General features: G+C 42.8%; 2 protein-coding genes across 3 annotated transcripts; one reads left to right on the plus strand and one right to left on the minus strand.

Moving 5' to 3' along the window:
- The first annotated feature begins 352 nt into the window (after window positions 1-352).
- On the plus strand, window positions 353-3,067 carry smim19 (small integral membrane protein 19). Its single transcript, XM_044127404.1, has 3 exons — window positions 353-668; window positions 1,749-1,873; window positions 2,424-3,067. Exons 1-3 carry the CDS (start codon window positions 535-537, stop codon window positions 2,480-2,482), a joined length of 318 nt encoding a protein of 105 aa, XP_043983339.1. The 5' UTR covers window positions 353-534; the 3' UTR covers window positions 2,483-3,067.
- A 1,746-nt stretch (window positions 3,068-4,813) lies between these two features.
- On the minus strand, window positions 4,814-15,077 carry pld7 (phospholipase D family, member 7). 2 transcript variants are annotated; one of them, XM_044127394.1, is made up of 12 exons: window positions 14,828-15,077; window positions 14,132-14,230; window positions 10,337-11,299; window positions 9,611-9,783; window positions 9,331-9,511; window positions 8,614-8,728; window positions 8,395-8,522; window positions 6,918-7,121; window positions 6,662-6,801; window positions 6,415-6,580; window positions 6,237-6,336; window positions 4,814-5,133 (listed from the first exon to the last, which is right to left on the minus strand). In XM_044127394.1, the coding sequence occupies exons 1-12, from the start codon at window positions 14,924-14,926 to the stop codon at window positions 4,919-4,921; spliced, it is 2,583 nt and encodes an 860-aa protein (XP_043983329.1). In that variant the 5' UTR covers window positions 14,927-15,077; the 3' UTR covers window positions 4,814-4,918. The 2 variants fall into 2 exon arrangements, with proteins under 2 accessions (XP_043983329.1, XP_043983330.1); XM_044127395.1 differs by lacking the exon at window positions 14,828-15,077 and adding an exon at window positions 14,459-14,765.
- Between the last annotated feature and the right edge of the window lie 90 nt (window positions 15,078-15,167).

Consider the following 15,167-nt stretch of genomic DNA (forward strand, 5'->3'; position numbering starts at 1 on the left):
GCCTTTTGAATAACAGTTTTCCATTTTAAAAACAATGGCAAAGTTATATGTTGCGGTGTAATTAATTTTACTTTGGACGACCCAACACTGTTCAAAATGTGCCGAGTAGATGACAATAAGGGATATTTTAATGTTTGTAATAATTACTAATTTTGCAAAGTAGTTTAAATATGTTGTAAAAAGTGACCGCACGAATCAATGTTTGGAGGATAAAACGTCTTTTAATTTAGTAGAAAGAAGAAGGGAGTGAGACGATGTATTCACTTGTGGCTTTATCAAAACATGTCGGGTAAAATTTCCCAACAGGCGTTTTTCTCTGTATTTAGTAAAAGTCAAACGACCTTACATGAAACCTATCGTTGCAGTTTTCTGAGGAGACTGTAGAGGGCAGCAGTGCTTCCGGGTGTCAATGCGGAAGTGGCGCATTGCTTGTTTACTGCCAGCTGCGCCTCTGGTGTATTTTATCGGTGTTTGTGAGCTGAGCGGTCCAGTTATTTCCACTCCTTGGTTGTTGGAGCTGTCGTCGCGTTTTCGATGGGAGCTCGCGGGCTTCTGGGGAACCAGCCGGAGTCCATAGACTATTCGGTGCATGAAGCCTGGAACGAGGCTACAAATGTCTACCTGCTTGTCATCCTGGTCAGCTTCGGCCTGCTCATCTACGCAAGAAAGTAAGCACGGAGTTTGAACACAACCACTGCAGCTCTTAGTTCATGGAAATAGTGAAAATGTAGCTCCTACTTCAGTGTATCACTCCGCACAAATCCCATTTTCCTTCGTATCCATCGTGTGCATAAAAGAATCCGTCTATTTATTTAAAATTTTTTGATTATTTGTAGTATACTGATGACTGCACATATGTCAATTTGTTTTACAGTACAGTAAGATATAACATATTTACCTTGATATTGGTGCGTTTATTTTTTTTTTGTTTATAGATATTTATTTACACAAGAATAGTATTCAATATAAATATATTTTCTTAAATATTTTCAGATTTCTCATAAGAAAGAAAAATGACGTTAAAGGGGCAGTGCTATGTAAAATTGACAGCTGGTGGAACTGGGTCTGTTGAGCTCATTCTACCGAACTACTTCTCAGCGAAATGCTGATTTAAAAAAATGCTAAAGGCTTTTAAAGGAGAAACGTTATGATGACTTCCTGAAGGCGGAGTTTCAGAAATACTAGAAGCTTCTTAAAGAGACAGAGTCCCAATTTCAAGACATAAATTTCCAGTCATATTTCTTTTAAATCATGTTTGATACAGTACATTTTAAAACAACTGAAGGTAACATAGTTACCTGATTGTGCTATAAAATACCGCTACGTGCCTGGAAAATACATAATAGTGACTCTTAAAAAAATATACCTTAAGATGCACAATATAAATGTAAAAAAATAAAATAAGAAATTGCAAAATTTTTGTTTGTAGGCAGTGGTAACAAAATATATATTAGAACCTTTCAAACTAGACATTAATGGTTATCCTACATTACATGGATGCAAACTGTAAAATTATTTCCATTTCTGAGCGGACTTGCAAGTGCAGCTCCCGTTTTCCAGCCTCGCATCTCGGACACACGAGGTTCAGGAGGGAAAATGGGATTCACGCTCAGCTGTTTATAAACAAACTTGTAAATGTTATTTGTGGTCCGTGGAGCCAAAGCATTGGTGTCTTTAAAGCGCTATGAAGGCATTTTGCTGCTGTTGTTGTGATGCTGCTTATGTAGGTCTGTCATGTTCCCGACTAGAAACAAGAGGAAGATCATGCGGATCTTCACGCTGCCTCCCACCGTCGGCAGCAGCCCTGAGCCTAACTTCTACGACAGCCTGCAGAAGGTGCGGCTGCGGCAGCAGCTTGAGATGTACTCTCTGGGTGAGCGCGCAGCTTTAGAAGGTCTTACATCATCATGTGTATGAAATTAAGGCCTTAAAATGTCTTGAATTCCTTTGAAAAAAGTAAACTGGCCTTTGATTTGTTAATGACAGGTCTTAAATTTTGTTGACAGAACTATGTGATATTGTATTTTTTTTCCCGTGAGTCTTTTCTTTCATTCAAATATTTAAGAGTCATGCTCAGACAGCTTCATTGTGGCTACGGCTAACTAGCTGCTAATACTTCTTTGCTAGCTTGTTTTCTTGCGCCTGTCATGGCTATGATAGTGGAAATTTAGCGCTAGTTGGCTGGACGAAGTTTGTACATTTCTGTGGAGATTTAGATTCCATTCACAACGGTCTGGAAAATGTTTTCAACACTCTGAAATGTGAGTGGGTCAAATCTGCAGAAACCCTGGTCACTTGATTTATTTTTTTTTGTTTTTTTTTTCTTATTAGTTTCTGTTCTTAGAAACTTTTTACATTGAGTTAACCATGTATAGACTTTTGAAATCAGCCACCAGTGTTGTTGATGTAATCTTTCTCTCCAGCTAGGAAGTTTGAACAGCAGCAGCAGCAGACAGACAGTGTGCAGCTCTCCATGGAATGAGAAACAAAGTTTCCAGCTCCTTCCCATGAGTTCTGGACACAGATGGAGGTGGACTTGGACTCCCGTCAGAATCAGAGATGGTACGTGCCGTCAGGAGCGGACACAGCTGGATTAGACATTACCAGAGGTTGAAGGTGTGCGGCGTTTCTTCAGCCTGCAGCGGGGAGAGCACGAACAAATGAAGCAGAGCACGGAGAATTTAATGGACGTGAATATTTTGTTTATCGTTAATGTTCGCACACATTTAAACCAGTGGTTGTTAAAGAAAAGAAAAGTGGAAACGTGTTGTTTATTCATGCATAAAGCCCAGATCACCATGCTGATGTGATGCCAGAGGATGAGCTCAGAGACGTAACAGGAAGGTTCTCCGTCGAATGTGTTTGGTGACCCAACAGCGGGTTGTCCTGGAGAGATTCTCTAAATGAAATGCAGATACATTTCATTTAGAGACTTTTGGTAGTGGACATAAAAACATTGTTCATATACACAGTCCCTAAAAATGTGCTCATCAGTCTCCCTATCATATTTTGAGATGGTGTGGACTCAAGTTTTAGAACATTAAGAAATTAAATGTTATTACTCTGATTTACTGCTTGCTGCTGTGATTTTTATCAAGCTCTACAGTATTCACGATGCATCAATGTAAGAGAGAATGTCCATTTGAAGATCATTCCTCTTGAGGATTGGGTGTGTGTGTGTATATATATATATATATATATATAAATTTTTTTTTTCCGGAACTAGTGGCCTTTATTTTGACAGTAATCCAACAGGAAGGAGATTGAAGAGGAACGGGTGAAAAGAGTCGTAGACGGAACTGGAGTTACAACCACAGCGCTACACGACGCTCCCTAGTTCTTTTTATTTAAAAAAAATTCTGAAGTTGTATATTACGCAATTTTACAACTGTTTACCAGTGCAGATGTCCAATATTCAAACTGTATTCGGGCTATGGATATTATAAATGTCTGACCAGAGGTGTAACTTGCTAAAATAGTTTTGTGCGACATCTAGCGGCCACATTGCCCAAATGTTTGATATTTTGTACACTGTACTGAAAAGATATTTCCCCGTTTTTGTTGACTTTATATTCGGCACACTTGAGTTTTAGTCCAAACTAATGTGAGCATCAGCTAATGGTAAATTAAGCAAATACAAATCATAGATGAAGTAAAAAAAAAAACCCCATCAAAACCAACCTGGCTTTCTGTGAAAATACAATTGCTCGTCCTGTTAATGTTTTTTTCGGTTCAGTTTCACGGACCACACTCGGAACTGGTTGATATCGCCAATAGAAACAAGAACCACTTAAATAGAACTCGTATGACATCATAAAGTAGCCTAAATGATGTCAAGAAGCAACAAACCACACCCAGATTTCAAGAAAAAGTTAAACATCTACGACTGCAAAAGGTTGCGACTTTGGGGCGCCAGTAAAGAGCCACTATCCACCAACACGGAGATGGTAAGTTGAAGCACTGATACAGTTTGGCTACATCAGACTTTGGTTTTGTAACTTATGGGAGCAGAAAGTCCTTAAGGAGAAACTTTACCCAAATATACTTTTAATGACTGGATAGAACCCTATATCAAAACATTTGTTTTTATATTTAAAAACTGGATGAAAAACATTAACCAAAACAATGAATCGTTCGAAGATGACTCAAGTCGTTGGGACAGAATTTATTTTGAGGGAAACATTCAACCAATTGCTCCATGAATGATCCAAACGACACCACGAGGTTCCCTTTGTTTGATATTTCAACGGCTGGACCCATGCGTCTGCTGATGACAGGAAGTGGACGTCAGCCCTACAATAGTAAACGCTGCCAACGCTCTGGTGGAGGAAACGGTGCAGCGATGAACAACACAATGAAACAGATGGCCGCCATTGGTTCAAGGCTAAAACTCATCCGATTTAAGGCTCTCGTTTAATGCACATTCAGTCTGGACTTCTCTTTGGGTCAAGTGTTTGAAATGGAAAATTTACAGCATCTTTAAAAAAAACACCAACAAAAAGAAACGATAGTTACACTTACACACATTCAAGTTGATAGCTAATGAAGTGTAAACAATGCTTTGGTGCACACTCCTCTTTGGAAAGTCGTTTTCCTGTGTTAGCTCCTTTAACCTTGGCATAATGGCTTTCTTTTTTTTTCTTTTCAGCAAATATTTACAAAAAAAGCTCCAGATGTTAATCGTGCAAAGTGGCGTCCCTTGCACCTCAACCCATGAAACGAATCAAGTGTCAAAAACGACTAGTTCTGAAACAGGAGAAATAGCAACTATATACAGAAAAGGCCAGCAGCAATGAAAACACAAGAGGCAGCGTTAAAATCCAGCCGTTTGGTCGGAAGCGAACCAAATCCGTATATTTTAGAGGAAAGTTCAAGTGGCGAGAGCCACTGGAGCGTTCGTGTTAAAAGGATTCGTGCTTCACTGGTGGACAAAGCCCCGTCTGTGGGGACAGACGTCCAGGTCATCGACATAGAGCTGGCTGGCGTAGTAGGAGTCCCAGTCCCGGAGGAAGAGCTGCTCCGCCTGGCCGGGCAGCGTCTGCTGGCCCTCATTTACGGCCGAGCCGGTCTGGTTCACCACCAGGCCCACGCCGGCCGTGTGCGTGAAGTAGTCCTGTGACCAGTTGGACGTGCCTGAGAACGGAAACGGGATTCAGACAACGATGAACTTCATCTGAAGTTTTGAAATACGGATCAGCCGTGTTTCCACCGGCCGTAGAAATTATGCAAATTGGAATTATGAAAAAAAACAAACAGTGCTATATGGGAACACAAATTAAAAGAACACAAAAAACCCCCCCAAAAAACACTTTTGAAAAGTTTAGTGCTAGGATGAGGTTTTTTTTTGTGTGTGGCATATTTCACAACACTGCAATTGAAACACTTTTTACATCTAGAGTCCTGTGGTCAGTAGTAACTGGACGTTACTACTTGCAAGACAACAGAAAGTGGTGGGAAGATAATGATACGGCATGACTTAACAACTTATCACATGAACAAACTTATTTATGTGATTTTAATTGTGGTTTTTATTCAATGGAAACGCAGCAGTTATGAAATTGTTTTTGTTCGACAGTAGAAGAATAGCTGGGTTTTTTGCTAAATGGAAAAGCGCAAATTTGGAAAAACTCTGGTTTTTTGAGAAAAATGAGACGTTTTTTGTAGAACAACCAAGGAAACTTCAGAGTTTGAAAAGTGGGACATTTTCTAGGAAAAAAAACTTGGAAATTTCTGAGGTTCAAACGTTGAACATTTTTCAATTTTGGAAATTTTGAGTTTTAAATGTAAAAAATATGCAACTTCTGAAATGTAAAAATTTCTTTTTTACTTTACATTTTTCTAGAACAAATCCTTTGTTCTAGAAAATCTTCCAGTTTTCAAACTGCAGTTTCCTTGATTTCTCTGTTTTTTGGCAGAATTGTCCTGGTCTTGTTTTCCTATGTACAGTGGCCCTAATGCTCCGTCGCAGGCGTAAAAAAGCCAAACAGACGATGCAGGGAGGGTGACGTACACAGAACCAGGAGTTTCCGTCATACGAAAGGTGTGTGCCAATATGAACCACCTGAAACCACCTAACAATTTGTGTCACTTCGGCTTCGGATGAAGTATGCCAAAGCTTAATGCTCTGCTTCCCGGCAGAATCTAAATGTGCAACACTTGTTTTTAGCAACAGCTGTTTTTAGCAGAAAACAGGCTGATCCACCTCAAACATAAAGTCATAATTCTGTGCAGTATACCTATGTAGAGCACTCTGTCTGTCACCATGTATTTGGCGTGATTGACACGTGCGAAGGGGATCTTCATCTGCTCTTCTGTTGACGGCACCGTAAAGATTTTCTGCAAACAGAAGCCAGATAAACGTTACTTGTTTTTATCTTGTTCTGGTTTTGGCTACAGAGCTCAATATAATCTCACCACATCAATGTTGCATTGGAGGGGAGCCCTGCTGAGCACCAGCAGCGACTGCAGGAAGATGAACATGGAGGCCGGCGAGTGCTCCCAGCAGCTGACCATCAGTCTGACCTGCACCCCTCTGGTGCACGCCGCGGCGCGCAGCCTGGAGTCGATGGCGGGCCAGAACCTGCAGGATTGAGACACAAAGAAAGTAAAAAAAGAAAAGAAAAGAAAAGTTTTATGTGTTTAATCAACCGGTTGGACGTACTGTACTGGCTCTGTGTACTGAGACAGAGGGAGGTAGTCCATGACCGATATGTGGATAAACCTCTGGGCGTCGTCGATGACAGACAGGATGGTGGACAGATCGTCGGAGCGCCCTCTGGCTGAGATGGGCGGCGGCGCGCTCTGCAGGGAGACGGAGGGGGAAAAAACAACAACAAACAACAACAAAAAGAACAATGGAGGTTTGGGCTTCTGGGAACATAAAAGCTGATAAGAAACGAGACGAGCGGTGGACTCACAGACAGATAGACCTGAGCAGGGACTCCATTAAAGTTTAGGTGCAGAGGTTGGTCAGCGCTGGACAGAGCGGACAGACGGGCGGGCCAGAACGGAGGGAGGGAGCCGCTCTGGGCCCCACCGACGGCCCAGTACACCCCAAAGAGCCGAAAGGCATCCTGAGCCAGGCAGCTGCAGTCCTCCACTGACAGACCCACCTCCTTCACCTGCCACACACACACACACTTATGTATGGATTTATGTAGAATCACCTGACGAAAGGAAAAATATGCACAATACATTGCAAACACATCTGCACTGAAGTCTTTTTTATTACTTTCATGAAGTTCTGAGTTGTTCTCATCGTGTGTGATATTAAGATCACAAACTCTTTGACACGTCATTGTACAGCAGCGCATATCACTACCGAAGAGGTCAAAGGTCACAGAGAGAGGAGCAAGGAAAATCTGGATCGATTGTATCTATTTTCTAAAAGCAGCGCAGTGGAGTTGAGTCTTATTGAAAATAACCAAAGCTGATAACAGTCTGAGCTTTACTCCACATGCTGAAACCAAACAAAACCTGCCACCGATGATCACTGTTAGACAAGCCAAAGTTTTCAGACATTTTCAACTTTCCCCACGTTTTGTCCAGTTGCAACCAGACTTTCTTTCTTTTTTCCGGATTTGGAAGCCCATTTTTGGAGTTTTAAAGAATTTTGAGATACCAAGACATCATTTCCACTTTCTCAGCCATAATTTTAGGATTGTGATCTATGGGCTTTCACAGGGACGAGCCTCCGTAGAAACAGTGTGACTTTGACTCTCACTTATGATTTTATATATCATAATTATGACTGAAAATTGAGTCTATGACTTTTGCCTTTCTATCTCAATTTTGACTTTTACTCTTGTGATTTTAAAACTCAAAATTATAACTTCTGCTCTCATAATTCTGACTTTAAAGCTTGCAATTATGATTTATTCTAATAACGCTTGTTATTCAAATAATTGATTTACTTTTATTATGACCTTTTCTCTCATAAATGACTCATCGTAATTATGACAATAAAACATGATATTATGACTTCTATTCTTGTAATTTTGATATTAACATTCAATAATATGACTTGTTTTCATAATTAGTATTGTAAAAACTTGAAATTATGACTTATACTTGTAATCATGACTTTCTCTTGGGCTTTTATTCTTTTCTCTTTTGTGGCAGGAATGGGCTTCCATACACAACAGCGCATCCTTCTAAAGCGGAAGAAAACAAGTTATTTTCTGCATGTTTTGAAAATAAAAGTGTGGGGTGCATTTCTATTGCAGAGTTAAAGGCGTATGGATACTTATGCAAGACTTTTTTTATGAATTACATTTCAACCAAAGGATGGGAAACCTCCGTACGTTAGGTTGAATTCTTTTGAAATGGCCATAAAACACATTTCTCCTGCAGCACAATCTTGAGGGGAGGCTCTAAATCTCCATGCTGCTCTACCTGACTGAGAGAGCGCCAGTCCATGTTAGCGCTACCCAGGTAGAAATGCTTCTGGTCCACGACCCAGAGCTTGGTGTGAACGATGCCTCCAGTCACGGCGCTCAGGTTCACCTCTCTGACCTGCGCACCTTCCGGAAACAACATGGCGGATCGTCGTTAAGAACACAGCTCTGAGACGGCAACGCGGCGCTGTAGCCGGAACATGATTGGGGTTCCTACCTGCTGCGCTCAGTTCTGCTGTGTCCTGCGTTGAGGTTTGAGGGGCGTTGACAGCAATCTGGAGTTTCACGCCTCTGGATTCAAGTTTCTTGAGCTGCTCGAAGACTTTCCTCCCCTGCACAACGCAGAAACACGGAAGCATGAAGAAACCTTTCAGGGTTTCCTTTGCAACGTCACTGCAAAATAAACGTCTCAACACATTCAAAATGTGTTAGTAGCCTGGCGGGCTGCCAGGCTTCACTTGCCCCCCCCCCAGCCTAAGTGCAGTGTGTTTATTTTAAAACAGGGTTTTGAAACAGCACTAACAGCTAAAACGGATTAAGTTAGGTTTATAGTCGACACATTGAATTGTCCCGTCTTTGCACCTGCCTGCTGGCCTCACACACTATGCTGCCTGCTCATGCGTCTCCAAATGTTTGTAACGTTTTTGGGGTTTTTTTTGTGGGCTCTAGTGTCCCTTATACAACAGTAGGCTGACAGGAAGGGGGGAAGCAGAGGGGGGAAGACATGCGGCAAATCTCAGCGGGTCCGGGAATCGAACCCGCGACGGCCGCGTCGAGGACTCAAGGCCTCCAAATGTGGGTCGCGCTATCCCCTATGCCACCACAGCACGCCCCAAATTTTCATAACTTTAAACATGATTTGAGACAATAACACAACATCCACCATGTTGCCCCACGTGATAAAGTTACATGGTTGCAAAGGGTCAACACTCACCTGGGAGTCTGAGGGATCGGCTGATTGGACGTCGCTGTCCCGCAGCGTAAAGTAAAACGCAGCGATGTGGACCGAGCTGTGGGCCTCGTCCAGCAGACGGAGCCAGCTGTCTGCGATGCTCGGCCCGGGCGACGAGGAGTACGGGTACAGGCCGACGGGGATGCTCTCCACCAGCTGCACTCTGCAGAGCGCAGAGGGACATTCTGGGTCATCTTTCACTTCAAACGGCGGGGAGGAACCAAACCTCTGACTGGTGGACCCCCTTCTTGATGATACTTACCGGCAGTCTGAGCTACAGTGCTCCGGCACCAAGCCGATGCCCTCCATCTGGTGCAGCTCCAGCTGTGCCGCTAGCTGAGCCACGGACGTGGGAAGCCCATAGAGCCAGACGTGCAGGCCGAGCCCTCCCACCAGCAGCAAAAGGAAGAGAGAAACGATGGAGCACATCGACCTCTGTCAAACAAAGACAGAGACACACATGACTCAAACCCGACACGGCGTGCAACTGTCCTGCATTCCACAGCTCTGACTGCAGGGTGTGGCCAGATTCCTTCAAGTACGACTGAAGAAGTTCACACAGCCATGAAAACATTGATAGACAGACTAAAATCTGATCTGCAGGTCCAAAACTCTAAAAACTTGATCTTTTCCCAATCTGTAAATGCAGGTGATGGCAACGTTGTCCTGTGTGGAAGTTGTTGCCAAGTAAAGAAAATCTTATAGTTGAATACACTGATTAAATGAAGTTGTTTTTTTGTTTTTTTTAAACCACATGTTGAGAGAGCAAGAGAGACTCAACAGAGTACAGCAGAGTTTCACATCTGTCTCGTCATGGAAGATGCTGGATTTGGAAACCTTAGGGTTAAGGTAAGGTTGTGTATTGTCTCAGCAGGAGGCATGGAGACGGTCTCTGTAAACCTAGACGCTAACATATGATGCTAACCCTGCTTTAAAAGCTCTATTTGTTGTATCCCACAACTCTTAACTGAAGGAAAGAGGAACTCACCTTAAAGGACTGGGTGATCTTCCCACTAGCTGCTTTGTTTGGTTCCACGTGAGAGGCGGAGTCATCCATACAGGGTTCTTCTGCTTCAGAATCTGAAAGCTTTCGTTGGCTTTGGAGCGGTTCCTGATGTTCCTCCACATCCTCTGAATTGCTGCCCTCGGATTTTTCGGATGCAAGGTCGGCGTCCGAAGACGATCGGCTGCTCTGGGATTCAGTTGCTGTCACCGGCTCCAAAAGCGGTTCTTCTTCCATAATGCACTCCGTCTGCTCGACCACGGCAACGTCAGCCTTCTCTTCAGATTTCTCGGTGTCTCCGCAGGCGGAGAGGGTCATCCCTGGGTGTTTTTCGTCTGGCTTCTGGCTGAGGACGCTCTCCTGCAGGAGGGAACTCAGAAGTCCTTCTGGTGTGCTACCCACTTTAGGTTTGGAGCGTTTGTTCATATCCTGCTCTGGCCTCAGAGGAGGTCTGGGGCTGGCGATCATGACACCCTGAATAGACTCTGAGACACTCTTGGTTTTCGGGGCGGCGATGGCAAAGGTGTGATCCGCAGTGGCAGCTTGTTCCGCGTTGCCGGACATTGAGGTCGTGATAAAGCTGGGAACGCGAACGGACAGAGGAGGCGGGGCCCATTCTCCCACCTCAGGGAGTTTGGACTTTAAAGTTTCCAAGCTTGCACTTCCGGCTCTGACAGAAGATTGCGCTACGTGAACTGGGCCGTCTTTTCTGGGAGAGGGAGGATCAGTGGTCTGACTTCCTCCACCCTTTCGCTCGGCGGCCTGACCTCCGCCGCCTGCTCGCTCGGCGGCCTGACCGCCACTGCCCGGTCGCTTCTGGTAAGTGGGGATTCGGGAGACTGGCTTCAAACCTTTTCGGTTCATATCTTCTTTCTCCTCGATTTCCTTTCTCTGGGTCCTTTCATCTATGTGGAGTGGATCCAGAACAACCCGGCAACTCTTCAGTTCCTGAGGAAGACAGATGCATCGTTTGACTGCAAAGCTCTGACTCTGAATATCACCACGGTCAGACACTAAGATCTACGCAACATCGTCAACAGCAGCCGCTCCAAGTTTGGCTCAGCGTGCCATCAGAAATGACTAGCACACACACCCATTCAAATTAGCTGCGTGAACTGGCCCGCCGCAGCCTGCCAGTGTTTGTTTGCTCTCATGACACCGCCGTGACTACAGGATCAATTCATTCAAAGTTCTTCACAGACTCAGAACTCCACCTGCTCCGCTTCTGCAGTTAACATTTCATAAATATGCAGGAGGCTCCATGGCAACCGCAACACACTGTTCCTTCGGGGCATCGGCAGTGTGAGGTCACGTTTCAAGTGATTTCAGAGCTGCATTTACATCTCTACTCCTGCTGGAGAGATGGCTGGAAACTTCTCTATGAGCAGAATATAAATAGTCTAATAAAAAATGTAAAAACAGGCTGAGTTTTTCTTTTCCCCCCGTAACTGCTAAACATTAAACAGTAAGAAAGAAGCAATATTACCTACAGGCCCGTCACAATAACAAATTTTCCTGGCCGATAAACTGTTCAAGAAATGAATACGATAAAAAAGATTTTGCTTTTGCACTTCATATCATTTTTGAAATTGTAGAAAAGTTTCTGTGAAAAAGGAGGGGGAAAAAAGCAATTGCATAATTTTGCTCAACTACTTTCAAACACTACTTTGTTTGCTTCAAGGTTATAATGACAGGATTACAGCTGAACGCTTTTACCAGAACTAAATAATGAATTTACGACTTAATATGTACTAGTGGAGCATTCTGCTGTAGAACGAAGCCACAATAGTCCAACAAGAATCTGTTGGTAGAGGAAGTTCATTCATCAGCATACAAACCAACATGATTCATGTTCAACTGACCACACTTTGGGCCAAAATGTATTATTCTCATCCATCCATACTGCTAGATAATGCTACTATTAATGCAGCACTTTTAAACCACCACTACTGTTTTATGTTTGCCTTTAAAACAGACAGACGTTAAACTATGGCCCTCCAATCACATTCAACAATGACATCAAAGACACCTTTCCAGGAGTCCCTCTTTCAAAGAAATGACAAAAGAATAATATCTGAAGCAGCACTGTGTTACAAAAGCTAGGGCACAACAAATAGAACAAACAGAACAAATTTTCAGCACTGCATGTTTTAAATAGACAGGTTTTTCCACCAAATCAGAAAATGGTCCGCCCATCTCTAACTTTGAGCTTACTCCGTTAACGCCAAACAACGTCCACATTTCCTGCTGCAGTAAAAGTGTGTGTAGAGTTAACCTTCCTCTGGTTCAGAGCTGGTAAATCCCTCCCCACTGAAGTCATGCGGGAGGCGAGAGTCTGACCTGCTGAGGTCTGACGGGAAGCAAAACAAAGCAGAGGAGCGAGCAAACACTGAGCTTCCTCAACAAAGAGTCGGACTTCACGGCTCAAAAGGGAGAAAGGAGCCAATGGGGGAAGGTTGATCACACAATACAGTTCTGCCTCTACTAGCTTAAGTATTAAAGAAATTAAAGACTGAAGGTATCAGTGACAAGTTCACTTCAATAATTTGTTTGAAAAGTTAAAACTCATACAGATTAAGCAGACACAAAGCAATTTATTGTGTTTATGTGTGTGCTTGTTTTTGAGGATTATGGCTTACAGATGATGGAAATGCAGAGAAATACATTTTCTTTGATCAGTAAATTGATCAGTAAACACAAAACCAACTACAAAAAGCAACCGTTGTTCCGTATCTGAGCATGCTAATGGAAAATTGAGTGAAAGGAAAACAGTGTAAGTGATCAGGGTGAAGCTGGGCCACTTCCATGCCCCGGCACAGTGATGCAGCACGTTTAAAAAAAACAAACAAACAAAAAACATGTTTAAATAGTCTACCGCACATGTGTCAAACTGAAGGCCCAGGGGCCAAATCTGGCCCACTGTTGCTTTTTATCTGGCCCTCCAAACTCCAGATTCAAGATAATTTGCTCAAATATTAGTTTATCAGTCAAATCAGTTTTTATCTTTATACTGCCAAATTACATCAATCGGTAGGTCCACTTTTTCGTGAAAATTTATGCAAAACTGACAGATCCCCGCACTTTTTTTTAAGCTAATGCCCGATTGCAAGTTTATTACAAATTTTCCACAAAACTTGTTAAAAACATCGGGTTTAAAGAACAAACTCCCACCTGTAGGTGGCGGTATTTCCTAATTCTACCCACTACTGAACAAACTTAGTTGATGTGGAGTTATAGTCTGTGATTGATGTGAAAAGCAATAAAAAGTAACATTAACCGTCAGACATAAGCAGAAATATCTCAACATTTTTTGGAAATCATTTTAAATTACCGCCACAAATCTGCAAAAAAAAAAATAAATAAATAATAATAATAATAATAATAATAATAATAGTTAGAATATTAATAACAATAAATCCTGGAGGGATTAATCAGTTAATTCAATATTATTCAATTTTAAGTCGCAAGAATGCAGAGACAGCTATTTATTAATATTTTAGCAGTCTCTTAATGGCTTTTATTAGTATATTCTTTCACAACCGGCCCTTTAAGAACATTCTGGTCTAATGAAATATTATTTGCAAGCTTTTCCTATAAAAAACCCCAACACTTACTTTAATATTTAACAGGGTTATAGATAAAGACACTTCCGCTGCATTATGACATTTCCTGTTAATGTCCAGTATCTCCTGCAGGGAGCCACAGCAGTAATTTGTTTTGTCGTCACGGACCACGTTACAAAGTATAAATTGTTTCATTCTTCAGTGATGGACCTCATACCCGTTGGTCTGTCTCCTCAGCAGCTTCCTCCTCCAGCTCAGCCTCACGTCTCTCCATCACTCGGCTCGGGATGATCTCAGGCTCTGACTCATCGGGCTCCTGACAGAAACGGATTGGTTATAATCAGCTAATGGGGTGCAGCACTTCCGAACGACACTAAATATGCTGTACATGCCGTCCACCGGGTGATGCTGACAGACTGCTGCTGGCTGTATTTAAAGCTACGGCAGTAATATAAGTTAGTAATGTGGAGAGGGACGGGGGGTGAGGGGTTTAAGCTTCTAAAGCGAAAATTACTTATTAAATTACAAAAAAAAACCAACTTACCATAACGCTGTAGTGTACGGGTAATAGAGTATAAAGTTTTAGGCTGTAATACGGGAATACGGTTCCCCCCTTCAAGGTGCAGTTAAGGTTAGCTCCGTTCAGTTAACTTAAGCTAACTGCTTTAAATAAACTAATACGAAAACGGCAAATAGTTCTGACGAGAGAATTAAAGCAATTGGCACCAGTGGTACAAACATAACCTCTTTTAAAGAAAGAAAAGACAAAATAGTTTGCTATAAACGTCGCTGCTGCTGCCGTTGACGCTAACGAGCGAGCTACGTGGCCGTCCTCCTTTTTTGTAGTTCTCAGCAAGCACCAGCAGCAGCGGAGGAAGAGGAGGCGGAAAGACCGAGTAATAAAAGTACCCACCTCATTATGCCGAGTCAGACGCGGGCGTATCGACCTCCGCCTCGGCGTTGGTTCTAACTCGACCCGATTCGACCGTCTGGACCGTAGCACCATCGGCATCCTGGAGCGGTTTTAATAATGTAGCAAGCAGATTTGTGGAACGAAGGCGCGTTAACTGTTGGAGCGGAACGTCAACAGTAAGGAGAAGGAGCCAACGGCGGCAAAACAAATGCCAAAGCAGCGGTCCTCAGAAGTAACGTTATTAAGAGAACCTGTCGGGCTTTTTATAAATACAGCAGTCAGTAGTGATCTGGAAATAACATGTGGAATTTGAATGGATCGTCCTTCAAGGAGATACATA

The sequence above is a fragment of the Gambusia affinis genome, linkage group LG09, assembly GCF_019740435.1.
Source record: "Gambusia affinis linkage group LG09, SWU_Gaff_1.0, whole genome shotgun sequence".
NCBI classification, from domain to species: Eukaryota; Metazoa; Chordata; class Actinopteri; order Cyprinodontiformes; family Poeciliidae; genus Gambusia; species Gambusia affinis.

Bases quoted from the DNA above. Each gene is read 5' to 3' on its own strand.
- smim19 (XM_044127404.1), top strand. From the start codon at position 535: ATGGGAGCTCGCGGGCTTCTGGGGAACCAGCCGGAGTCCATAGACTAT. The intron at 669-1,748 runs GTAAGCACGGAG...GTTCCCGACTAG, and splicing joins CTGCTCATCTACGCAAGAAA to AAACAAGAGGAAGATCATGC. The intron at 1,874-2,423 runs GTGAGCGCGCAG...CTTTCTCTCCAG, and splicing joins GCTTGAGATGTACTCTCTGG to CTAGGAAGTTTGAACAGCAG.
- pld7 (XM_044127394.1), bottom strand. From the start codon at position 14,926: ATGCCGATGGTGCTACGGTCCAGACGGTCGAATCGGGTCGAGTTAGAA. The intron at 9,512-9,610 runs GTAAGTATCATC...TGCGCTCTGCAG, and splicing joins CACTGTAGCTCAGACTGCCG to AGTGCAGCTGGTGGAGAGCA. The intron at 8,523-8,613 runs GTAGGAACCCCA...TGTTTCCGGAAG, and splicing joins AGCAGAACTGAGCGCAGCAG to GTGCGCAGGTCAGAGAGGTG.